This window comes from Pelmatolapia mariae, linkage group LG2 (genome assembly GCF_036321145.2).
Source record: "Pelmatolapia mariae isolate MD_Pm_ZW linkage group LG2, Pm_UMD_F_2, whole genome shotgun sequence".
Classification (NCBI taxonomy): Eukaryota; Metazoa; Chordata; class Actinopteri; order Cichliformes; family Cichlidae; genus Pelmatolapia; species Pelmatolapia mariae.
In genome coordinates this window covers 34,323,688-34,349,334 of record NC_086228.1, presented here as the reverse complement: position 1 = coordinate 34,349,334, position 25,647 = coordinate 34,323,688, and the positions used below count along the sequence as shown (strand labels likewise).

Here is a 25,647-nt window from a genome sequence, read left to right as displayed (position 1 = left end):
GTCAAAATATTTTGCTATTACGCTCGGTTTTGTTCGAAAAGGTCATTCCGATGGCAGGAAACACGAGATATGAGCCAAAAAGCAACATCTTTGATGAATCTAACGTTTTCCTGAATCAATGAGTTTGTAATAAGCCGGATTCAAATTGGTAAATGGCCTGTATTTGTATAGCGCTTTACTAGTCCCTAAGGACCCCAAAGCGCTTTACACAACCAGTCATCCACCCATTCACACACTGGTGATGGCAAGCTACATTGTAGCCACAGCCACCCTGGGCGCACTGACAGAAGCGAGGCTGCCGGACACTGGCGCCACCGGGCCCTCTGACCACCACCAGTAGCCAACGGGTGAAGTGTCTTGCCCAAGGACACAACGACCGAGACTGTCCAAGCTGGGGCTCGAACCGGCAACCTTCCAATTACAAGGCGAACTCCAAACTCTTGAGCCACGATCGCCCCAAATTCACACGTTTGCTCTTTATTAAAACAGTTTCTTTTATGCACTTGTGTTATAGAGGACTGCAATTACTGTGCTTTTGTAGTTCCTTGTAAAGCTAGTTTTTTGTTTCTGATTAAGTTTTCAGTTGAAGAATTAAAATGAGTCAAAAGTCCTCATTCCATGACCTAAGCATTGCATGCTTATAAATGATGATAACTGATAACTTTTTAGTATTCATAGGGAACAAATTGTGTTTACATTTTTTTTATTTGCTCAAGATCTGCTCTGTGAAGTGCTCTCTTTGGTTCAGATGAACTTGTACAGGCTGCTCACAAACTGTCCCAGTATACTCCTAACCAGTTTGTCTTGAAGCTTTCAAACAGGCCAGTATGTGTTGCTAATGTTCAGGCAGTGACGTGCATAAGGCACCAAAACAGACGAGGTCTAACTGGGATATCAGCAGGGTGACCCAGTTTCACTGCATCTGGACATGCTGCAGCATTTCAGTGAATTTTGCATCACGACTGTCTCCTCCTTACCAAAGCTCCAAATCCTCTCTTTCTTCCCTCATTGACTAACAAAGCAGTTTTCCTACTCAAAGAGTCAAACTGAAATTTTCAAAAGGAACTGCTTCTTTTGACCTCCCCCCGAACAATGAGCTTTCTGTTTGAATAATCCTCCCAAAGTTAGGTTTTCTGCCAAAAGTTCATTTGCAGCTTTTGCCATTAAAGTGCTCTCGTAGTGTGGACTCAGCTGTGAAGTTCTGCTCAGACTGATCTGATTCAGATTATGTGAGAATTTCATGGCGAAAGAGTTTTTTGTTTTGTTTTGTTGGTAGAAAATCAGCAAGTCTGTGACTCATTTGGTCATTGGTGCTCACACAGATTGAACAAGATTTAGGCTTCTTGGAGTTTGAGAATTGGAGAGTTTTAGGAATCTGCAAATGCAAACGTTAGAGTCTTATTCATTCTGTTTATTGGAGAGGTAAGCTGGCCGGACAGAGAGCAGTGAAACTATGGCTTTTGCCAATTTTAATTAATATGAAATATTGCACAAAGTCATGAGAAACACTGTCAAGATCCTAATTCTTTTAGCACTTCCTACTTTAAGGACTTGATGTCAGACGAGTTCTCGTCAGGTGTGTAAGTGCAGGATAAAAACAAGAACGTACACAACACCAACACTGTAACATCCCAACAGTTCCCAATCCATTTTAAAAGCGGCCCTCGTTTTCATTTGTTTTGTGGAAAACAAATGCCACAAGGCTTTATGTGATTTAGAGACGTGATGGGATGATAACATTTTCAAAGTCATGCAGACTGAAGGGGCCTTTCTCTCTGCGTGCGTCACAGTGTGGACAAAAATACACTGCTGGCTAAAAATATTTTCAATACGATACACAATTACTGTCACTGACACTGCTGCACTCTTCACAAGTTTCCTGTTAGAGCAGGTGGGGCCTCGTCTGGAGGGTTAGTACAGCAAATGTGACTGTCTGGGTTTTTTTTAGTGTAGCGGTCTTCTCTGATTGGAAGAAGTTTGGCTAATTACCTGATATGACTTGAGTCCAATAGTTATTTAGATTCAAGGCTCTCGTCTCCAAATTCAATTAGTAATTTCAAAACCATAAGGCCAAACATGCTGTATGTAACATATAGATCTATATGTTCCTGAAGCTCGGGTCCTCCTCCAGAGGCGGTTCTTAGGACTGCGCTCTCCTGGTCAGAGAGCTGTTGGAACCACTCTTTCAGCTCTTAATGCTCCTGTTACTACTTTAGACTTTACCTTCAACATGCTCTAGTTGTGCCTTCAGCATCTGGTACTTTTCTATTTTCTCCTCCTTCCTGATGTTGCTGTCTGCTAGCACTGCCACATCTGTCACAACTGTGGTCTTCTCGCCCTTTTCAACCACCACTATGTCCGGTTGGTTGACCAGCAGCTGCTTGTCTGGAACTTGAAATCCCACGGGACCTTTGCCCTGTTGTTCCCAAACACCACTGGTGGTGTCTCCCATCGGGAGTTGGGGACTTCTAGTCCATATGCGGCACAGATGTTCCTGTGTACTGTCTCAGTCACTTAATTAGCCTCTCAGTGTAGACAGTCCCAACAAATATCCTGCTACTATGTGTTAGATAGTCTCAGGTCATCTTTGTAGAATCTGCAACTTGGGCCCTGTTAGCTGTGGTAGACTTCTGCCTCTATGAATCTGTTGCTTAGGGCCTGTTCTTGTGTCTCCATGATCAGAGCTTCTGTTGTACTGTAAGCCAGGCTTTTCTAGACACTGGTATGATTTCTTGATGTCAGCCACTTCCTCTAGCTTCCTCTCCGGGGGGCCATCTTCCTGATCTGTTCATAGATGCTCTGTGTTTCTTCCTGGATTGTGTCTCTGGCGCTCATTAATCCTCACCCTACCACTTTCTGTTGCTCATAGAGTCTTGGGGTGATGGACTTTGGATGGAGACCTCAATGCATTGTGAGGAGCTTCTGTGTCTTGACATTTCAATTCAATTCAATTATATTTATAGAGTGTCAAATCACAACAACAGTTCCCTCAAGACCCCACATGAAATGGTAAATGGCCTGTATTTGTATAGCGCTTTACTTAGTCCCTATGGACCCCAAAGGGCTTTACACTACATTCAGTCATCCACCCATTCACACACTGGCAATGGCAAGCTACATTGTAGCCACAGCTGCCCTGGGGCGCACTGACAGAGGCGAGGCTGCCGGACACTGGCGCCACCGGGCCCTCTGACCACCATCAGTAGGCAACAGGTGAAGTGTCTTGCCCAAGGACACAACGACCCAGACTGTCGGAGCCGGGGCTCGAACCGGCAACCTTCCGATTACAAGATGATCTGCCAACTCTTGAGCCACGATTAACATGAAGAAAACAGAGAAAACCGCAACAATTATATGACCCCCTATGAACAAACACTTTGGCGAGAGTGGGAAGGAAAAACTCCCTTTTAACAGGAAGAAACCTCCAGTAGAACCAGGCTCAGGGAGGGGCGGCTGTCTTCTGCAAACGACTGGGGATCAGTGGATGAAGACAGGACAGAAGACATGCTGGGAAAGAGAGCCAGAGATCAATAATAACAAATAATTAAATGCAAAGAGGTGCATTAACACATAGTGAGTGAAAAGGTGAGTGAAGAAGAAACACTCAATGCATCATGGGAATCCCCCAGCAGCCTAGAGCAGCATAACTAAGGGAGGATTCAGGGTCACCTGATCCAGCCCTAACTATATACTTTATCAAAAAGGAAAGTTTTAAACCTAATGGTAATAGTAGAGAGGGCGCCTGTCTCCTGAATCCAAACTGGGAGCCTCCCATTCGACTTTAAAATATTATAGGAACCACAAGTAAACGTGCAGTCTGAGAGCAAAGAGCTGTAATGGGGTGATACGGTATTATAAGATCATTAAGATAAGATGGGGCCTGATTATTCAAGACATTATTCAAGTAGGTGATGAGTAGGATACGGATTTAACAGGGAGCCAATGAAGAAGAATGATGCTCTCTTTTCCTAGTCTCTGTCAGGACTCTTGCTGCAGCATTTTAGATCAATTAAAGGCTTTTCAAGGAGTTTTTTGGACATCCTGATCATCTGTCCAAATAACTTTTTTACAGAACTGTGCAGGAGATTTTTTAAAATGTTTTCTGGCAAAGTCGAATCTGATCTTCCTGTTGTTGAGTGTAACCCATTGTTTGTACCTTAAACCTTTTATATTTCCATTCGTGAAGGCTTCTCTTGATTGTAGACTTGACTGACACGTCAATCACACCTTGACTGTGGTTGCATACAGAGGCAGCAATACAAAATATGTGGTGGCCAAGCCCAACCAAGCAGTGAGTGAAAGCGAAAGTAAAAAGTGAGGAAAACAAAGTGTAAACCTCCCACACAGGTCATGAACTGTGATCTTGTAGCTGACCAGCTCTTCAAGGCACTCCACCGTCACTGCTTCAGCCTGCTGCTACATTTGTCGTTCCTAAAAAGAGGCTGTTCTCTCCCTGCGTTTAATATCAATGCAGACACTGTCTCAAGGCACAAGAGGCAAAGGACACCTTGTGTGTATCTCTGTGACGCAAGCAGGATTTCACAGAATGCCGGGATGTGACTCCCGGGGATGAAAACATGTTGCATACGTATGGCCTTTGGCTCTTGATGTGCTTTCTCCAGTCTAAGAAAAATATCAGCTTGTGTTTAGAGAGTTCAGAGTTTCAACAGAAAGCTTTTGTTACACACTAGTTTGACAGATACGACTGTTTACCAGGCAGGAAAGACGCTATGGAAAAACATTTTTTGAAGATTTTAAATCAGCTGACAAAAACTTTCAAAAATTATAGCTGCATGTGCGAAGGAAAAGAGTACTCGACTATAATTTCTGCAAATAATACTTCATTGCAAAGTTCCAGGCATAAAAACAACAGCAACAAAAGGACCTGTGATGATATAAAATGACGATGCCTGAAAACTTGTTCTACTTCTCCCTGTTGAACGTCCATGAATCAGATATTAGTGAATAAATAAACATCTGTGGGGTAATTCTGTATCACTTTGGGCCATTCTGTTTTTGATCAGCTCCATAAAAACCCTAAACTTGATCGGCCTCTCAAACACAGAATGATAAAACACCGTGGACAACTACATATTCAAGGCCTGTTCCTCTCGTGGTATTTATCAGTGTGATCTCTTTGTCTAAGGCAAATACAAAATCCCTCAGAACAATTTTAGCAAGCTTTCCTGATTATATAGGTTACTAAATTTGAAAATATGACTGAAAGGCTAAATGCCTGACACAGAAACAGCTCTCCCAGGAAGCTCCTCCAAGTGTTTCTCATCTAGCAGAGTGAGTGTTTACACATGTTGTAAAAGTAAGTCTGTTTCCCCTTAAAAAACAACAACCCCCCCCCCCCCCCCCGCCCCCCCCCCAAAACCATTCAGTATAATCTTACAGTGTTGGACATTTACATTTAATATGCGTAAAGTTTTAAGTAATGACTTAAACATGTTTAAAAGTCGCTCCTATGAGTAAAATATCTGAGGAAGACAGTCTGAATAGTTAGTTCAGTTTCAGTAACCACACCCAGGCCTAATTACTTCCAGACCTGATGAATAAGGTCTGGAAATAAATAGAACCTGTTAGACAAGGTGAAGTCAGTGAAAGTGGATTAGAAAAAAACAAACTAAGTAAAGAAATAAAAACAAATGAATGTTTTGGAGGTTTTGAGTTTGAAGTCCAAACTCAGACTGGATCGAGATGCTCTCTAATGACCTTAAACAGGCTGTTCATGCTTAAATTTTCCAGTGTTGCTGAATTAAAACAAGTCTGCAAAGAAGAATGGGACAAGACTCCTCCAAAGTGATGTCAAAGAGCAAATTTTACCTGCTGGCAAGAATGGTAAAATTTGTTATCGAAACAGACACCCACCTATGGGCAAATCACCCATCATCAATTAGCCGAACCCCACTAACTGCATAGTGCTAAATGCTGACCACTACGCCACCATATGCTACCTTTATATAAACTTTATATAAACATCATGAAAGAAAAGCATTGGTTTCATTAGTTTAATGGTTAGCTGACACCTTAAGTATATGTAAGCAATAGACAGTGTGACTGCTCATAGATATTTACTGCCAAGCTGGAGTAAAGGTAGTGTTATAATAGCAATGCTATTTGAGTTTGAGCTTGAGTTGCAGATGCATCATGCTCATTGCTGGCTGTGAACGGCCCTTTTTCCTCCCTCAACATTAGCTGCTGCATCCATGGTACTTATCCAATAGTAAACATTAGCACTGGTTGGTGGCTTACAGACTTGTAAGGTCTGTTTGTCATTCTTCACCTGGTTCAAGTTAGAAATGGCCCAATTTCTCCCACAAATGTTTCACTTGTTGATGGCTAAGTGTTCAAATTCTCTGCAAAAAGTTACAAATTCCACAGTGTCACTCTGTAAATGTCCACGAATCTTTAACTGCCTCAACATGTCAGGTCAGTTCATTTCCTGCATCCTCTGAAATTTAACTTCTGTTGATATATATATGTGTGTGTTATTGTAGGATCTTTACCTTACAATATAAAGCATGCTGAGGCAATTTTTGCTGTGATTTAGCATATATAAATAAAACTGAAGAGTCCCTCTACACACTGTGTTTCTGTTCAAAGTTTACATACAAAATGTGATTGTTGCCGAATGCTCCTGATTTTAAATTTGCTGATATTTTTTTTTTTTACAAAAAGACTAAGAAATTACAAAATATTTAGATATTTTAGTGTTACATAATAATTAATATTTTAATCATAGAAGTTTAATGAGTTATCTCTAAAGTCATCTTTTATATTTCGTATATTTTTAATGATCAAAGATGGATGATTCCACAGGCATTTATTGCTCAAAGTCATCAAATTTGTGTATTTATTAAAAACAAATCTCTTGAAAATGATCCATGACTTTTCTATTATTGATACTTTTCCAGAATTTTATTATTTTGGTTGAATAACATCTGTAAAATTAGTTTTAAAAAAGTTAGATATGTATTTATGGCAAACTATACTTTAAGTTTTTTCTATTTAAAAAATAGCCTTTTCTGACATTATGTTAAATTTGTAATTGTATTTTAATATTATATAATTTGATCTTGAAAAAAAATAAAGCTAATTTTATGTTTATTTAAAAGTACAGTTAATTCTATTTTAGGTCTTTATTATTATTAATTTTTGTTCGTTTTTAAAATAAAAGTCTTAATTTTATTGCTGTTTCATGTACTTAAAAATAACAGGAATATTCTGTTACATTTAACAGATGAAATCTGTCAAGATTTTTTTAAGCGTGTCCAACCTGGAAAAATATTAATTATAATTAAAATATTAATAGAAAATCATGTTACTTAGCAGGTTTACAGGTTTCAAACCTTTCCAACAATAAAACAGTTTTTACAAGCCCCAATTTCTGCCCCTCACCGTGCTTCCAGATGCTGGCCAATCACAGACAAGACTGTCTTTAGTAAGGTGGGCCTCAAATAGCCTTAAGCAGAGTTTAATGAATGAAATGATTGTCCCAGAATAACAATGCAGAGCTAGAAATAAGTATGATACATAAATGAAGGCTAAATCAAATAAATAGGAATGAATCTGCAGCATGAATTGAATAAAGCTATGTGAGTGACTTCCTGCAATGAATAGTGCACAATTATCTATATCCTCTTTAGAAGTGAGTAAGAATCAAGCAGGGACTTTCTCTGCTTCTTGTATAGCTAGCATCCTTGCTGTGAGGTACACTAATACTGTTATGGGATAGATAGCTTCTGTTTTCCAGACTGAGACAAACAGCTTTTTGTGCCAATGGAGGGGGGAGCCGATCATGTGCTTGATATTATCTGTGTATGAAGCGGTAATACAGTGGCCTTCTATGTTCTAATCAGCAGGGTCAGCCTCAGCAGTCTCATCTTCTCTCACTGTTTTGTATTTCTAAATTACCCCCGAAGCATAATTCATGTATGGCTGTTGTGGGTTTATGGAAGGATGAAATACGCTCTTAACCTTTACTTACCCTCAAAATCACTCCAAAAAAACAAAACACACACAAAACCACACAAAAACAACCCAACAACAACAAAACAAACAAACAAGCCACAAAAAAATCAACAAAACAAAAAAACAGAAATGTCGATAAAAGAGTACACAAATCAGATGATCATCCAACGTCCCACCTATTTTGGGAACTGGGGTTGTATGCTCACATACATACAAATGATCATATGACTTATATGTTTCTCACAAATTCAATTTGTGAAAGACCTCCACAGTTTCTAGACATGAAAACAGTGGCTCATTGTTTTTCTAAAAAGATAGTATGGCAAGGGAGACAATGAGCTCTACACAAGAACTAACAATATTTGTACTGGTGTTGACCCCCAGTGGCCAGAGGGTGTAGCTGCTCCTAAGGGCTCTGGCAATTTAATAGACTTTTATGACATACGATCACTATGAACAAACATGTACAGAATCTTTTATTAATGCAGTTATTATACATGGCTTGAAAAATTGCTTAAATACAGCAACATATTTCCATGTGCTTAAAGGTAAATAGTTCGACATTTTGGGTAATAAATGTTGCTTATTTTTGCTAATGTCAGGTAGTAAAAATTCTCATGTTGCTATGTGACAGTGATGTTTAATTCAGCATAAAGCTAAAGCTGTAAACATTAGAGGGATTAAATATGTGCACTGAGTAGTGAGCCTTACAGACACCTGTAGGTGGATGTGTTACCTGAGAGCAACATGCAAGCTATTTACTCCCCTTTCCAGTCATTTGGCTGCAGTTTCACATGAGTACGTTCTTAATCTCCCAAAATGTCAACTATTGCTTAGAGGTACCCTCTACATCCACAAACCTTCCTCCAGAGTACACTGTAAAAAATGTGAAATATTTATCACTATTTATACATTTAAAAAAAAAAAAGAAATGTCCAAAATGTGTAGAAATCTCATAGTAAACCAAAACACATAAACTAAGACAGGAAATGATAACTCGCACTGAAAAACCAGAAATCAAAGTAAGTAGAATAATTACAAAGGAAAGTAAATACCTACAGTCTTTACCACACTGCTCTTTCTACAGTATTCACCATGAGGCAGAGGTTAACCCTTCATATGCAAGTTACAAAGTTCGAACCTTGACCTTCTTGAGCCTTCAAATAAAAAGTCATAGCCTACTACACCATCATATAAATACATTCATGCACTGACATAACATATATATTTGCATTTACACCACAACCTTTAGAACACAACAGGCTACATTATACTGGAAATACATAACATCACTTAAATATTTGACAAATACTTTGACATAATAAATATCAACTTACGTGAGGATCATCCTCTGGAGACATTCTGTTTAAATACTTAAAACTGTCAACATTTTTAAACTTCTGTCTTTTGTCGGCGTGAGAGCACTAGTCACTCTAAGCCTGATAAAATGTTCTCGTTGACAACTTGTCTTGGTGGTGCCATTTAACCGGTCTTCAGCTGTTGGTTTTCCCCTGACTCTGAAGCTGTGATGGGCTTTCGCCTGTCTGTGCGTTGCATGGTGCTTGCCTTCATGGATTGGCGCAGCGAGGACAGCCGGTTGCGGAAACCCTCCCCAGAGAAGAAGTAAAGCAGCGGATCGAAACAGGAGTTGGCAGCAGCCAGGCACAGCGTCACCACCACCGACTTCTGCATGGAAACGTTCTCGCAGTGGGTAGTGTCCCCCCGAGACAGAAAGTTCAGGTGCACGGTGCGCTGCACGTGGTAAGGCATGAAGCTGACCAGAAAGGTCAGCAGGACGATGACAATCATCCGGATGGCTCTGGTGCCTGTGCCCCGCTGACGGCGGGCAGCGTGGGTGCGGGAAAGCAGGGTTCGGACTATGCCAGCGTAGCAAAGTATGATGACCAGAAAGGGCAGGACAAAGCCCACCATCAGCGACACATAGTTCAGCGCGATTAGTTTTTTCAAGCTTTTCCCGGGTGGAGGTGGCTCGAAGCATTTGGTTTTATTCGTTACCGGATCAAACTTCTGGCCAGATATCAGGAAGGGTGAGGATAAAAGACAGATCACTACCCAGATAGCACCACAAACAAGGCGTGCACGGTTCTCTGTCACCAGCCGCAGGTTCTGCACAGGGAAAACAATAGCCAAGAAACGTGTGAAAGACATAGCTGCCATGAAGTAAATACTACAGTAGAGGTTTACATAGAGGGCGTAAGAGCTGATACGACAGAGAAAGTCCCCCTCGTGCCAGTCTCCCTTTCTGACATAGTAGAGAACTCGCAGCGGCAGCGTCATAACGCACAGCAGATCAGACACAGCCAGGTTCAGCATGTAGACGTGAAAGGGCGAGCTCTGGCGATACGTTCTGATAAGCACCACCAGGGCAAAGCCATTCCCAACCAGGCCTAGAACTGTGATGAGGGAGTAGGCTGTTGAGTAGACCTGGTTACGGAAGTCATCGATGGACTCGCACCGACTGGAGTTGTCCTGCAAACCACCTGTCACATTCTCCATTTGTGCAGCTGCTGAAACAGAGGGAAAGCGCATTATGAGCGCGCATAAAAATGTGTAAATGAAAGTGGTTCAGGCCCCCAGAAAATATGCATGTGAGAAAACAAAAACGCAGAGCTGTGTAAAGTGCTGTAACCCTAATGTGGTAGATTGTTTCTCAGATAGTCTGTGAGCTTGTCGTGCAATTCTGGAAGAAACACCGAAAACAGATAAGCACTTTCGACCTCCATCCTGTCACATGGTAAAGCTTCTGTTTTTGGTTTCATAAGCTAATGTCTCTTTCAGATGCAGTTCTTGTGAAATCTTGAGACACTGTTCATAGTGAGCACTTGTCACAGACTCATTATTAACAGATGGATCACATTCTGTCAGACTCCACTTCACGAGAAGGCAAATCGCTTCATTTAGCATTGTGCAGGCGATAAATTATTAAGGAGCGTGCATATTTGTTACATAACTCACCGTGCACCTGAGCGTAACTGTAATGCACATGCACTACTGTGAATCTAAAAACTCATTGATTCAGTTTCAGTTAACAGACTTTCTGTTGCTCTTTCACTTTTGATTGAAAGACGTTCACAAAGCACTCTTTAAATGAACAAATACATTATTTGCACTGCTCAGACAATGAGTGGTAACTTCTAACAATAAGCCTACACGCTGCTGAGCGCTTTCTCTGTCACCCACAGCTGTTAGCAAAAGTATAAACATCAGAAAAAATAAAACCCACATTCCAGCAAATTCAACTCCAGCTAAGGCATGTTCTCCTTACCGGTGAATTCTTGTTTTCAAAAACCGCGGCTGGTATGTCGATCTTCTCTCCCGCCTGACGTCCGCAATCACAATGCTGCCTCAGACCGACTGCCTGCTTCATCTACCAGATGTTGTCACAGTAATGGAATGATGCTGCGTCTTCAGAGGCTCACTTTGAAAGCAAGTCGAAGTGGGGCTGGTCTTTCCCTTTAACCACGCAGCACAGTCACATCAAACTCAGTGACATCACAAACACTTTAGCTCATGCACAGATGCGGGTGGGGGGAAACCACTGTAAAAGTGATCTTTTTTTACTTCTTTGCTCTTGGCAATATTGTGCTTTCATTTGCCAAAATTTGTTACTAATAATTCTTTTACTGCCAGTTACTGGTTTATCCTGATAGGCCAGTATCTGCTGCCGCTGAACACACACACCCTAAACCTTTATTTTCCACTCACTTCACACTTTCCTGGTGCAATGCAAACACCATCTGTTCTTTATTTATTTTCTCATATTTCCCCCTCAGATGGTTGTATCAGCCTGCTTGACCAGTTCGAGTCTCACACCTTGTTGACACAGCAATTTCTAACAACATATCGTGTACATAGTGTCTAATTTCACTGGGCACTGCATGAAAAGCGTTGGGAAATAGAAACATTTAAAGTCTTTGCTTTAGGTGACAGCTTATGTCTAGTCGCTTTGTAATGAACATGTTGTTTAGGATGCAGCTGTCGAGTAAACTGGCGAGTTTAGCGCAGCTGTTTCGTCTAAACGTGTCGACAACAAGTTGGAACTCGGGTTGACACAGGTGATGATGACGATTAGCTATAAAGAAAGGAGATGCAGAGATAGTTGGTTAACCCAAAAGAAGGAAAACACAACAACATCATCAACAGCTGTTGTGCTGCATTTCCTTTGTATATTGCCAATGAGCGTGGTTTACGCTAAGTTAATGGAGTGCGGATGCTGCAGTGGAAATGGGCAAACTCATTCTCACAGTTGAACGGCCTTTGGGATGGAAGGGCAAGATAATTCATCTGTAACCCATTTAGTGGTTCAGCACAAGCATAGAAAAACAAAGGCGCCTGTGTCATCAACATGATAAGACAATCAGTTATGTATTAGCTTGAAAGTGCATTAGCGCCAAACGCAGGGAGTAATGACGGGTAGGTCTTTTGAGACGTTGAAAGATGTTGAGAGGACATTTGTGTGTTTGTTTGTTTTTCTGAGTCATTCCATTTTACATTCCACGAAATACGAGCGCCAGAAACTGAAAAACGTACAAAGTGTTTAGCGTTTACCACATGTAGCCGTTCTTTGTGTGACCTCAATGAGATTTGACTCTTAATGTTGGCAACAAATGCTTTCCTCCGCCATCGCAAAACTTAATGGCGCATTGAGAAATCTGGATTTGCATTTAGAGCATTAATCAGTACATCAAAGTGCACATACGCGGTGGCAGACTCAAAAACACTTGCTCGACAGATTAGCGTTATCTGTTTGCATCTGTGAGCATGCACTTGAAAACTGTTAACTGGTGATGAACCCGAGTGCACTTTGTGGATTCTGAACTGTGGTTTCTTTGTGGATCATAATTGTATTGATCTACAAAATGCAATAAAACAGTCCAATGTGGGCGGGAAGTGCAGACGCTTAACATGTTGAGGGCATCATCCCAGATTTACCTCATTTACTCAGAATTTTACAAGACTGACTGCTCATTTACACAGAGCTCTTTTGCTGTCTCGCCTCAGCATTTCCAGCAAACTTGTAGCTCTTTGGAAAAGACAAAAAAGACGAGCCTTGTTTCCCCCGTTACCACGGTTGCCACAGCTGTGTAATTGCTAATTGCTATGTTCTTCCTGCGCCTGTGTGTGTTTCCTCCAGGTGCTCTGGCTTCCTACAGTGACACAAAGACGTGTAACAGTTTACTTGGTATTTCTAAATTGGCTGTGGGTGTGACCATGACCTGAGTGGCAGGTATTCTGTTTATTACCCATTTTCAGCTGGGATAAGATCAAGCCCTTCCATGCTAAATCTGCAGCTAAATATATGAATAGCTACAGATAGATGGATTAAATTAAGCTTTATTAGCTACACAAGTTCGATAGATCAGACTTTTTAGCCTGTGTTTGAGCGCTATCAGCATATCAGTTTTAGTTTATCTTCCTTGCTAAATTCTCTGCGACGGTCATAGGGCAACACAGTGGTTAGCTCTGCTGCCTCAGCACAAGAACGTCAATGTGCTTGCAAGGCTATGCATGCTATGTGCACATCTATATGCATGCTAGGCTAACTGATGATTCTAAATTGGCTTTGGGTGTGAATATTAGCAGTGTTGGGAAGGTTACTTTTAAAATATATTCCACTACAGATTACAGAATACATGCCCCAAAATGTATTTTGTAACGTATTCCGTTACGTTACTCAGAGTAACGTATTCTGAATACTCTGGATTACTTAATATATTATCATACTTTTTACAACCACATGAATGTCCTATTGCTGTGTGATTTATTACTATTACTGAGGGTTACTTGCCATACCAATACCAACTAGATTTTTAAATCTTAATATAAAATGAGTAACAGTAGGGTGGACATTAGGTAAGGCTGCACTTTTTGCAGCAATCTCGTATAGAAAACTATTCCGCGCGTATATAAAACAGGTCAGCGGCTCCGAACCGTAGTAAAAGGGACCTCTGGCTAATACGTCGGGTTCCGTGTCGGGCTTTACTTTGTTGTGTGGGTGAACTTTGCTAGCGAGAGACAGAGAGAGGAGTTGAAAGGCTGCTCCAACGGAACTTATTGTTTCAGAGGAAAACACGAACACAGTGTACAGTCGAGTCTTAATAGCTTACTTACAACTGGACTACACTGCCCATGAGGCTACATTCTCTATGCCTGTAACACTCTGCCTATTGCCTTCATATTAAATAATTTTTTGAACAATAATTAAAAAAAAATATTACGTCAATATGCAGGCCGCAAGTAGGGGTGACATGGGCCGCGAGATTGAGACACAGACATTAGAGCGTCTTAATGTGTGTTTTGTTTGGGTTTCCACCGGCGTGGAATTACCAAAAATAGAGGGAGCATGGCCCAACATATGAAACAGGAAAAGACCGCCATGTAATCCCTTTATTTCAACAAAGTAACTGCATTCTGAATACCACCCTTTTAAACGGTAACTGTAACAGAATAAAGTTACTCACATTTTGACTTTAAAGACGTAATGCCGGTACATGTATTCCATTACTCCCCAACACTTACTATTAGCATGAGCAGTTGTCTGCCTCTCTGTGTTAGCCACCCACCTGTTCTTCTTCTTCTTCCTAGCGTTTGTCCCGCGTGGCAGGGCTTTGCGACAAATCCGTCTCCATTAGCCACCCACCTATGACCCTGAATTGGATAAGCGGAAGAAAATAGATGGATGGACAAGAACAGATGGACGTTCACTAGCTAGTTGCTAGGTTTGATGCTAGGTATGTGGCTTACACTGGGTTAGCAATGATTGGGGGAAAAAATAACCCACTAAAAAAGAGGAAGCGCTGACACAGCTGACTTATCTGTGGGTTAATGCTCACATTTAAAAAAACCCCACCAAACATAAAAGCGTGTTTAAAGCAGTCGCTGCATTGTAAACTGGAACACAGACCTCTTTTGTGATAACCATTAATGGTAGAAGAACCCATGACTTCTTTTGGAAGTAGTCACAGATTTAGGTATTACTCTTGTCAACTTCTGTTTATTGGATGTAGCCACCCTACATACTTGAAATGGGCCCAACAACACTTCTGACTTCACAGCAGCTCCAGTCCTTCCATGGAAATGAGAGCTGCCGTCATTCCTCATCATTAACTAATACACATTAATTTAATTAAATCATTTTAAACCAGTGTTACACTGTTGAGTCTGTCATTATTCACCTCCATAATTTGAAAAATATAGCTGTTATAGATTAAAGAGAGATTTGTTGAGGTTCAAATCACCGTTAAATATATGTGTGATCCCCTTTAACTCAAATCTGTTTCAAATCATATGAGAAAGAACGTCTTCATATGATTGATGTGATATCTGACTTTAAAAATGGTCCGTTCTGTGGGTTTTTGCAGAGCCAGTGCTATCCTGCAGATGTTTATGTAGGTCACTTTATCTCTGAAATTACCACTTACCTCAGCACTTACCTCTGAGACAGAACCCTGCCAGAAAACTCATAGGAAACAAACAGCATGTAAAGCTTTGTGGTTTTCTAGTTGCTGACATTGTTCGTGCATGTATACAGAGTTATGTTAACTGATCTAGAGATATTATTTCAAACATCCGGGATGCTTTGGGTCAGTGGAAATAGTGATACATCTTTGAATGGTACAGCTTCATTTTACACATCATGATAAAGAATTTAAGGCAGAGTGTATGCTGCACATATGTAAGAATACAGTCCTTTCAGATGACCCCCTGCTAGTCGTTATAGTCCTCATGCAGAGCATATAGGGTTATATGACACTCAGCATTGTTGTTTCATATTTTTACCATATTTACCACATAACACCTGTCAAACAAAGATGAAACCAGACTAGTTTAGTGCATGCAAACAAATGAAAAAACAAACAAACAGATAAATCTAATATTGTATAAAAAGCAATAAAACCAGAATCAAGCAAAAGAAATATTCATGGGGAAACTGTTGTTTATCTGAGCCGTTAACATTGTGTAAGCGCTGTTTGCAGCAAAAGCAGGACAACTTACAAGCCACTTTCAGTGGAAGTAAAGATATGAGGACACACTTTGTGTGAAAGTGTATCTAGTCTACATCTGTGTCAACATTTTTATAACCCCGATTGTAAAAAACAAAGTTGAGATGTTGTTTAAAATCAAAATACATCAGAATGCACAGATTTCCAAATGTAATAACCTCATATGTTATTCACAAGAGAGCACATATCAGTTGTTTCAACTGAGACAATGAACCGTTTTAGGAAAAATAGGAGCTTACTTTGAATTTGTTGCCAGTAACACGGCTCAGTCATGTTTACCTATGTGTAGCATTCCCTCTTCTTTGACAGCAGTCAGTAAACATCTAGAAACTGAGGACACCAGCTGCTCAAGAGGATTCCAGATGCTCATCAGTCGTGGGAATCCTTTGTTCCAACATCCTGATGTTTTTAGAATTGTATTAAGTCAAGTGTCCTTTAAGTCTGTGAGTCTCATCATGAGCATCTTAACCTAAATGGTCATGCAGATTCTAATCAAATTATTGATTAGATCATCACTGATATTATTTATCAGATATTTATCAGTCAGATGTAACTACTGTTACATTGTAGACAGTTCATATATCCTGGATTTCTTCATCTTCACTAACATTTCATTTATTCAAATAAATCAGCCAACCAAGAGACACACAAGTAAATCTGCTCATTGTGTAGACCAGCGGTCCCCAACCCCCGGGCCTCGGACCGGTAGCGGTCCGTGAGTCGTTTGGTACCGGGCCGCGAGAGTTGAGGCTCAGGTGTGAAATGTATGGTTTTCAGGGTTTTTATCGGTTTTCAGCGTTATTTTGTTATCGTTTTTATCGTTAACTCGGTTTTCCTGGGTCTTTTCATGTGTGTTATGAATAAATCTTCTTTTTTTCAGTACCGGTACTAGTTTTATTTTGTTGTATTTATCCGCGACACCTTAAAGGCCGGTCCGTGAAAATATTGTCGGGCATAAACCGGTCCGTGGCGCAAAAAAGTTTGGGGACCGCTGGTGTAGACTAGCCGAGTGTTCTTTCAGTCCAGTGTTTTGCAGCTTATTGCAGATTATCATAAATTATAAAGTTTGTTTTGAAATGAAGACAGCTAGAAGGACGTGTGTTTGCGATTGCTCAAAATGTGACTGTGCAGAACATGCAGACTGTGGGTTTCAGACTTTCTCAACACCCACTCATCCATACAGCATATGTGAGTGACTGAGGTCATTTGTCACAGGAAAACAGAGACAAAGGTTAAATTAACTGAAAACATTTTCTGTAGCGAGACCCAGTCTGAAGAGCATTTTAGACCCTTTCAAATAGCTGTTTGAAAACTTGGTTTTAAGAGTGAACTGTTCCTGGAGGCTGCTTAAAGAAATGACAAGAAAGAAATGTGGCTCAGTGTACGTGGACACCCCCAATACCACCACCACCCCACACACACTGGTCATCCTAACAATCTCCAGCTTGGGCTAAAGAGTCACCAACTAGAGGTGGATTAGAAGAACATTTCTCAAAAATAGACAGACTGACAGATGAAGGCTCCTTATTCATTTGAGATTATATATAAGGGTTTTGATGTGGAACTGAGGGCATTCATTTGGTGAACTAATTATAACCTATTTGGTCTTTAAGTCTGACGTCATTAGTTGTGTCTGGGCCCAAACTACGCTGCAGGTCCTAAAGTCAAACGAACACTGCGGCATCACTGAGAGTTGAAAACTGTCTAAATTCTTTCATCTGTAATAAAATGATCAGCGTTGCTGCTTTACCAGGTGTAAAAATTAGGTTTAACATCCAGGCATCCATGAAAACAGAAATTATTAAATTTAACAGCGTTAGAAGTTAGCAGGAAGTTAGCTCGCTAGTTTCCAGCTAAACATGATATAGCATGTTCTGACTGAGAGATTTCTGAAACAAATTCAAACGTACAGCTCTGCTATCACTTCCAACATAAATGAAGACAGAAAACTAAACAGCAGTGACGTTTGTACGGTTACTGAAGTTGGGCTAGCTGGTATATAATGATGTGCTATGTGATCGCTAGATACACAGCTAAGTTAGCATAACATAAACACAATGAAGCTGGAGGATGAACGCTAACTTTTTCCACTCGATAAACGTTAACATGAGGGTTCCCGATGGTTAGGACAAATGCAATCACATGGCAGGATGCTGTAAACGGACCAAACTTCAGTCAGGAGAACAACTGAGATAATCCATCCACAATACGAGGTTAGTCATTAATATACTGCTGCATGGGCTGGGCTGTAGTTACATTGTAAGGTTTTAAAAACTGAGCTTTAAAATAAACAGTGGTAATAAAAACCGAGAGAGGCCGACAGTGATCACTGACTGTTTTTAGGGGCTTGTTTAGATTAAATTGAACAAGATACAAAGAATTAAAACATGTTAAAAACACAACAGCCTTAATAAATGCAGAGTAGTTTGGACCCAGAAGCAGCTTTCATACGTCATCACTTAAAGATCGGATTCCTTGCTGATGATAGATAGACGGTGCGTGAGCTGGCAGTGTGATGGCATGCTGATATGTCACAATGACAATCATTTTCCATGCTTAGCCTCAGCATGTATTGTAAAATGTTTTCTATGTTTGTTTAGGTGACCCTGAATCCTCCCTTAGTTATGCTGCAATAGGTGTAGACTGCTGGGGGATTCCCATGATGCATTGAGTATTTCCTTTTCAGTCACCTTTCTCACTCAACATGTGTTAATAGACCTCTCTGCATTGAATCACACTTGTTAATCTCTGTCTCTCTTCCACAGCATGTCTTTATCCTGTCTTCCTTCTCTCACCCCAACCAGTCGCAGCAGATGGCCCCGCCCCTCCCTGAGCCTGGTTCTGCTGGAGGTTTCTTCCTGTTAAAAGGGAGTTTTTCCTTCCCACTGTTGCCAAAGTGCTTGCTCATAGGGGGTCATATGATTGTTGGGTTTTTTCTCTGAATGCATTATTGTAGGGTCTGCCTTACAATTTAAAGCGCCTTGAGGCGACTGTTGTTGTGATTTGGCGCTGTAATAAATAAAATCGAATTGAACTGAATATGTTTTGCATCCTGGACAATGAAGCTGACAGAGGAAGTGATGGGAAAAACATATTTTTAAATCTTAAATCTTGTGTTTAAATCTTAACACCCAATGTTTTCCTGGATAAATCATGTTAGAGCCACTGTAATATTACTTGGAAAGTATTCATTCCTTTTTGTTCCTTGTTATTGTTTCATTAATTTCTGAAACATTACTTTCTTTATAACATGTTAGTTTAGAATCTCATCCCTCCACCTCTTGCCACTACCATAAATCTGTTCTCTTTTCATATAAGCATCGAAACTAATAAACATAATTGTGTTAGTTTTGGCAAAGTCATGCGTATGAGAACTCACAAATGAACTGTCATGTCTAGTCTGATACAAACATACTCGTCTGGTTTATTCACTGTGTAAACACTGCATGCAAAGTGCACCAAACTAAAAGTAAAAACGCCTGTTCTCAGTCCAGCCAGCAGACAAGTGTTTACCAGTTTAGAAACAGAATAAATTTGCACCTGTTATGAGCGATAAGCATAGCAACAAATACATGAAGCAATTCAATATGCAAAGTTAGTGGCATTTTTGGCAAATATTGCATTATTGCTGCTGTTAGGAGCGATGCATGCCTCACTTTATGCAATACTGGACAGCCTGGCTTCTCTGGAAAAGAAAGGGACAAATCAGACATGTTTGCCTTCTGCTATAATTCTCAATCAGCCTGGATAAATAATTTGTTGCTGTATGAAAAAACACCTCCACAAATCGCAGACTTCTTACTGTTTCTCACTGATAAAAGAAAGAGGAACAACACGAGGTTCCTTTTCTGTAGTAAACCTATTCGCCTCGGAGCTCTTTTACCCAAGAATTCCATTAAAGTGTATGTTTTGTTTTGTTTTTCACAATAACAACATTGTAAGCATTCAGGGAAAAAATATTTACAACCTTCAGACAAGTACCTCATTAATTATAGCTACCTTATTGTTTACTGATGTTTATCTAGACAGTTGCCTTCCCATCAGCCTCTGCAAACTCCCTCCAATAATTACTTCATCCAATGCAGCAACACGCTGCCCTAGGCACCACGTGCCAAGCCTTATCTAATGTCTCATCTAATCATTGAGCTTTTCCAACCTTTCTCTTATAGAAAACTTCTTCAAAGAGTAGCTGGGAGCTAACTAAGCTAACTTTGCAAAGGACTTATCTATTTGAGGAAATTTCAGTGAGGATTCAGAGCACAGAAACAGCAGTAGTGAACGTTACTAATGACCTTCTCATGACCTCTGACCATGGGCTCATTTCTGTGCTTGTCCTGGGAGACTTCAGTGCATCATTTGATACAGTTTGTTACCTTAACCTCCTAAGACCTGAACTCTTTCATGGCATGCATTTTTAATTTCTCTTTGCTACTTGAGCTGATTTGGACCTGATGAATGTAAAATCAAAGAATTATCTTTTTACCTGATTTTGCTCTACAAGGGTCTGATATCCACATACGAGGACATTCGTTTTAAATTTCGATAGACCAGTGGCAGTGTAATGTTCTCGTAAGAGATATCAGGCCCTTATAGAGCAAAATTAAGTATTGTGGTTTAGACCAGCGGTCCCCAATCCCCGGGAGTCGTTTGGGACTGGGCTGCGAGAGTTGAGGCTCAGGTGTGAAATTTATGCTTTTCAGGGTTTTTATCAGTTTTTAGCGTTATTTTTTATCGTTAACTCGGTTTCCCTGGATCTTTTCCTGTGTGCTATGAATAAATTTTCTTTTTTTTATACCGGTACTGGTTTTATTTTGTTGTATTTATCCACAACACCTTAAAGCCGGTCCGTGAAAATATTGTTGGACATAAACCGGTCCGTGGGGACCGCTGGTCTAGACAACCCAGAATGTGATGTCCACATATGTGGACACCAGGTCCTAGGAGGTTAAATACAATTGGCATTTTCCTTTATTATCTTTAATATTTCCAATAATAGGATTGGTATTAAAGGAAATGTGCAGCAGTGGTTTCAATCACATCTGATAAACTCAGATTTGTGGATGTAAATGGCTTTTCTTCACATGCAAAAGTTAATTGTGGACTTCAGGGTTCTTTGCTGGGACCAACGCTATTTACATTATACATGTTTCCCCTAGGCAGTATTATTAGAAAACACAGTATATAATTTTACTGCTTTGCAAATGATACCAAGCTTTATTTATCTGTGAAGCCAGGGGACACAAATCATCTAGTTAAACTAGGCATGTCTTACTCTGGATGGCATTACCTTGGTCTCCAGTAACACTGTGGGGAACCCAGGAGTTGTTTTTAAACAGCATATGTCCTTCAATCCACACATAAACAAATATCTAGGACAGCCTTTCATTCATCTGCCCAATATCGCAGAAACATCTCGTCTTAGGCTGACGCCAAAAAACTAGTCTGTGCATTCATTACTTCTAGGCTGGGCTATTGTAATTCATTATTATCAGGCTGTGCAGTTAATCCAAAAAGCTGCAGTGAGAGGACTGCAACAGCACAGAAAGATAGAGCATTTTTCTCCTGTACTGGCTTCTCTTCATTACCTCCTCTTAATTACAGAGTTTAATTTAAAATCTTTCTCCTCATACAAAATGTCCTAACAGCCTTCAGCCATTAGACAGTTTGTGTCCATTTGGGCCAGTTAGGCACCCTCTCTACTTTTAAGATTAGTCTTATTATGTGGTGACCCTGAACCGTCCCTTAGTTACGCCGCTATAGGCTCAGACTCCCGGACTTTGTGTGATCCGCTGGTTTCTTCTCCAGTCACCTCTTTTTACTCCCCACTGCTACACGTCCAGTCTTCCTACGCTCTCCTTTTTCTCTCGCTCTTTCCCATCGCCCCCAACCCATAGCTGGTTCTGCCAGAAGTTTCTTCCTCTTACAAGAGTTTTCCCCTCCCACTGCTGCATAGAGTTCATTCATAGGGAATCATCTGATTGTTGGGGTTTTCTCCCTACTAACGTACGGTTGTTAGCTTGCAGAACAAAGTGATTTTGGGTGGCTGCTGTTGTAACTAGGTGCTGTATAAACAAACTTGAACTGAATACAACTAATGTCAAAGTGAGTCAAGTCATGAGTCATTCTTAGCTGGCAGCAGTTGTTGTAGTGATCACATCCTTGTTGTTGTGGACATGTCTCTACCTGCCCTACAGCAATACATGACATGTTGACATCACATGCTGGCTGTTTAGTCAACTCTTCAATCATACATCTAAAAAAAAAAAAAAAAAAGACAAAATTATATGAAGTTGTATTAGTTACTGGTTTGATATTAGTCTGTATAAAAGGTTTTTTGAGGAAACTCCTTTTTGTCTCTGTGTCACATTGAAAAACATACAGGTTAGGCTGATGTTAAAAGATAACTCTTGGGCACAGATCCTCTGCCTTCGTGAGTCAGATCCAGCTTTGCTCACAGACATGACACCACAGAGTGAGAATGTGCCAACTGAGCTGAAGCAACCAGCACTAATAAGAAGAGAGTTGGGGCTCCTCACACTCACTGTTTTCCATTTGCCCACGCCGGCAGCCAGGCTGGGATGAGGGGCTAAAATGTGATTTTTTAAAAGAAGGGATCAACGCACAAGAGGTGAAACAGGGCAATGACCTTCAGTCGCGACTTCCTGTCTATACACAGGTGAGTTCCTTAGATATTAGAAGCGATAGACGAAGGTTAACAATGCTGAGGAAATGATCTAAATCAGGGGTAGGCAACTCCAGGACTCGAGTGCTGGTTTCCTGCAGATTTTAGATCTCACCCTGGGTCAACACACCTGAATCAAATGATTAGTTTGTTCCCAGGCCTCTGGAGAACTTCAAGACATGTTGGGGAGGTAATTTAGCCATTTGAATCAGCTGTGTTGGATCAAGGACACATCTAAAACCTGCAGGACACCGGCCCTCGAGACCTGGAGTTACCCACCCCTGATCAAAATGAAGCTAACTTTTATAATTAATAAGAGCAGTTTCAAACGTATTGTTTTCCAGATAGTTTTAGTTAAGGTTTGAATACATACATACTGTGAATCATGAGTGTTTTTATACACATAAACTGTTATATAGCTACATTGCTTAGGAAATTTTAAAAGTTTGCACGTTATATTTATTTTCCAATTAAAAGCACGTCTTACTGCTGTATTTTTCAGTGAAACTTGACTTTTAGGCTAAATGAAGTTAACATGAGTCATCTTAAGATTCCTGTGAAGCTGAGGAAGTTATCAGTGGTTTGTTTGCTTGCCTGGGCTTCTGCCTTCATGAGTAGTACTGCCTACTCATAAAAATAGAGAACAGCATTAAGAAATGTATGTAGACGAGATAAGTCAGCAGTGAGTCTGTGGTGAGACAGAGACAATTTAGAGAATTATTTAGTGTCTAAACTGTTTTATGTCATTCTGAGCTAACCGCCCCGTGCTGCACTCTCTGCAGGTCGCATCAACTTTTAAAGTCGATCTGGGAGATAAGCTGCCTCTGCCTTCCTGGTTCAGTCACAAAAGGGGTGCACCCGGCCTCCAAAGGATGGCTACGCAGGTTTTTACTGCTGAAGCTGGTGACGGTGCTGCTGTTCCCCCATGGGGTGGGCCTCCCCCTGCTCCTGGGCTGTGTATTCAGCCTGCGTGCTCTGTTGCTCCTGCGCTCCCCTCACATCTCCACCAAGCCCTCCACTGTCCTCCTGAGCCAGCTGGCTCTCTCAGATAGCCTGGTGCTGCTGCACTGGGCGCTTCGGCTGGGAGCGACACTGGGCAGGTGGACGGAGGAGGCAGGCTGGAAGGCGGAGGTGAGTTTTATGAAGCAGGGGAAATCGGTTTGGTGGAGAGAGGCCGCAAAAGTGCTCTGTCATCAGCTGCTTGATGCACATCAACTGGCCTCTCTGCTGCTGCTGGGTCTGCTGGGACTCGAGGCCACGCTGGTGTCACGCTGGCCTCAGCAGACTCGGAGATTCAGGACTTCTCGCTGGGCGCAGCTCAGCTGCCGTCTGGCCTGGATGCTTGTGCTGCTGGAACTCACGTCTTTGCTACACTGCAAAACTTTGCAGGACTTCAGACTTCAGACATACCTCTCAGCATTTCAGGATGCTCAGATTTCCTCTCCTGGCATCGTGCTTCCCCCCTCCCTGCCTACTTTCTCATGTTATCTGAGGAAGATGTTATGGCTGGTGAATTCATGGCTGCATTACGCCATCTTCTACGGTCAACCACAGAGGAACAAGAGTTCTTATCATTAGACCTTTGTAAGAGGAGGGGAAATGGTTGTATTTATGCAAAAACAAAATCTTATTTATCAAAACTTATTTTACAAGCCAGACTAAGTAAGCTTTTCTGCGAATAATCTGTCATACAGACTATTTAATTCTACCTTATAAAACCAATAAAAAAAATATACGAATGTTATTGTAAACATGAATGCTTTAAAATGTTAATAAACATGAATTTTACTACAGAAAGCAATGTAGAAGTTACACTGGGCCTTCTGTTCAGCTGGAACAGGAAATACAAGTGTTTCATACTTACAGTATTCATAAATAGACAACTAATCAGTGACTAATCCATCATCTGCATTCACATTTGCATAGCCACTTGTCCAGTTCAGGAGCTTCAGAGTAAAATGAAAGTGATTTATATAAATTCAAAGCTTTATTTTCATAAACAGTTAATCATTAAGGAAAATTAGCTTATTGAATGATCTGAGGAATTTGCTTTAAAAATTAATAACATTTTAATTTCTATAAATGACTTTTAATTTGAGTCCACCTCTCGCCCTATGACAGCTGAGGTAGGCTCCAGCTTATCCCAGCAACTCTGATAAGGATACAAGGAAAAGAGAATAGATGGACTTTTAATTTGTATCATATTTGCTTTATCTGGAATATGGGGGGGGGGAAAGCTGCTTTGTGGAGTTTATTCAGGTTTTTCAGGGGGAAAAGTTGCACTCTATGTATCAAATGTGGTACACTAGGCATCGAGGGGTTAATCTTTGGAATTTTTGTGTTTTATCTGTTACAGGCGGAGCCATGCACTAAAACATTCCCTGCTTTATCTGCATCTGTTTGAGTCTTAATGGGACTATAATTGACAAAATTAATGTAACATTATATTCAGTAAGAGTTAAAACATGTGACTATAACCATTAACTCATTAGGAAGCTCTTTACTGAGGTCACATATCAAATGTGAATTAGTGTAATTTTCTCATAAACTTCTAAACAATTTTTCTTTTCTTTGTATTCAGAGTCGTCGCACCCTGCTCGGCACGACGGTTCAAAAAGAGTTCACATTTAAGCCGTTTCACTTTTCAGTAGCCACATTTAATGCCCATCTTTTATGTACAGTGTTTTATGAACCGAACAGAGAAACGTCTGAGTGTAAGACATAAAAAGACTTTTTAATTCTTTTAAATGCAACTTTTCATGTGTAAACACAAACTAAAAGCAAGTTTAGTTTTTTTTAACATTACTTGGAGTAACACTTGAAATGTGCTTACAGTTTAAAATGATGTATTGACATATATTACTAAACAAACGAATACTTTTGGTATGACAAAATGTGTTGCAACAGGACAAAACATCCATTAAATGGGAATCTGAACACACACGGCTTTCACACTTGATTTTT

The 25,647-nt window shown here is 40.5% G+C and overlaps 1 protein-coding gene across 2 annotated transcripts; it reads right to left on the bottom strand.

Moving 5' to 3' along the window:
- Positions 1-8,594: 8,594 nt before the first annotated feature.
- Positions 8,595-11,362, bottom strand: cysltr1 (cysteinyl leukotriene receptor 1). 2 transcript variants are annotated; one of them, XM_063487828.1, is made up of 2 exons: positions 11,264-11,362; positions 8,595-10,505 (listed from the first exon to the last, which is right to left on the bottom strand). In XM_063487828.1, the coding sequence occupies exon 2, from the start codon at positions 10,492-10,494 to the stop codon at positions 9,460-9,462; it is 1,035 nt and encodes a 344-aa protein (XP_063343898.1). In that variant the 5' UTR covers positions 10,495-10,505; positions 11,264-11,362; the 3' UTR covers positions 8,595-9,459. The 2 variants fall into 2 exon arrangements, with proteins under 2 accessions (XP_063343898.1, XP_063343905.1); XM_063487835.1 differs by having other exon boundaries at positions 8,595-10,502; positions 11,264-11,349.
- Positions 11,363-25,647: the final 14,285 nt, after the last annotated feature.

Bases quoted from the DNA above. Each gene is read 5' to 3' on its own strand.
- cysltr1 (XM_063487828.1), bottom strand. From the start codon at position 10,494: ATGGAGAATGTGACAGGTGGTTTGCAGGACAACTCCAGTCGGTGCGAG.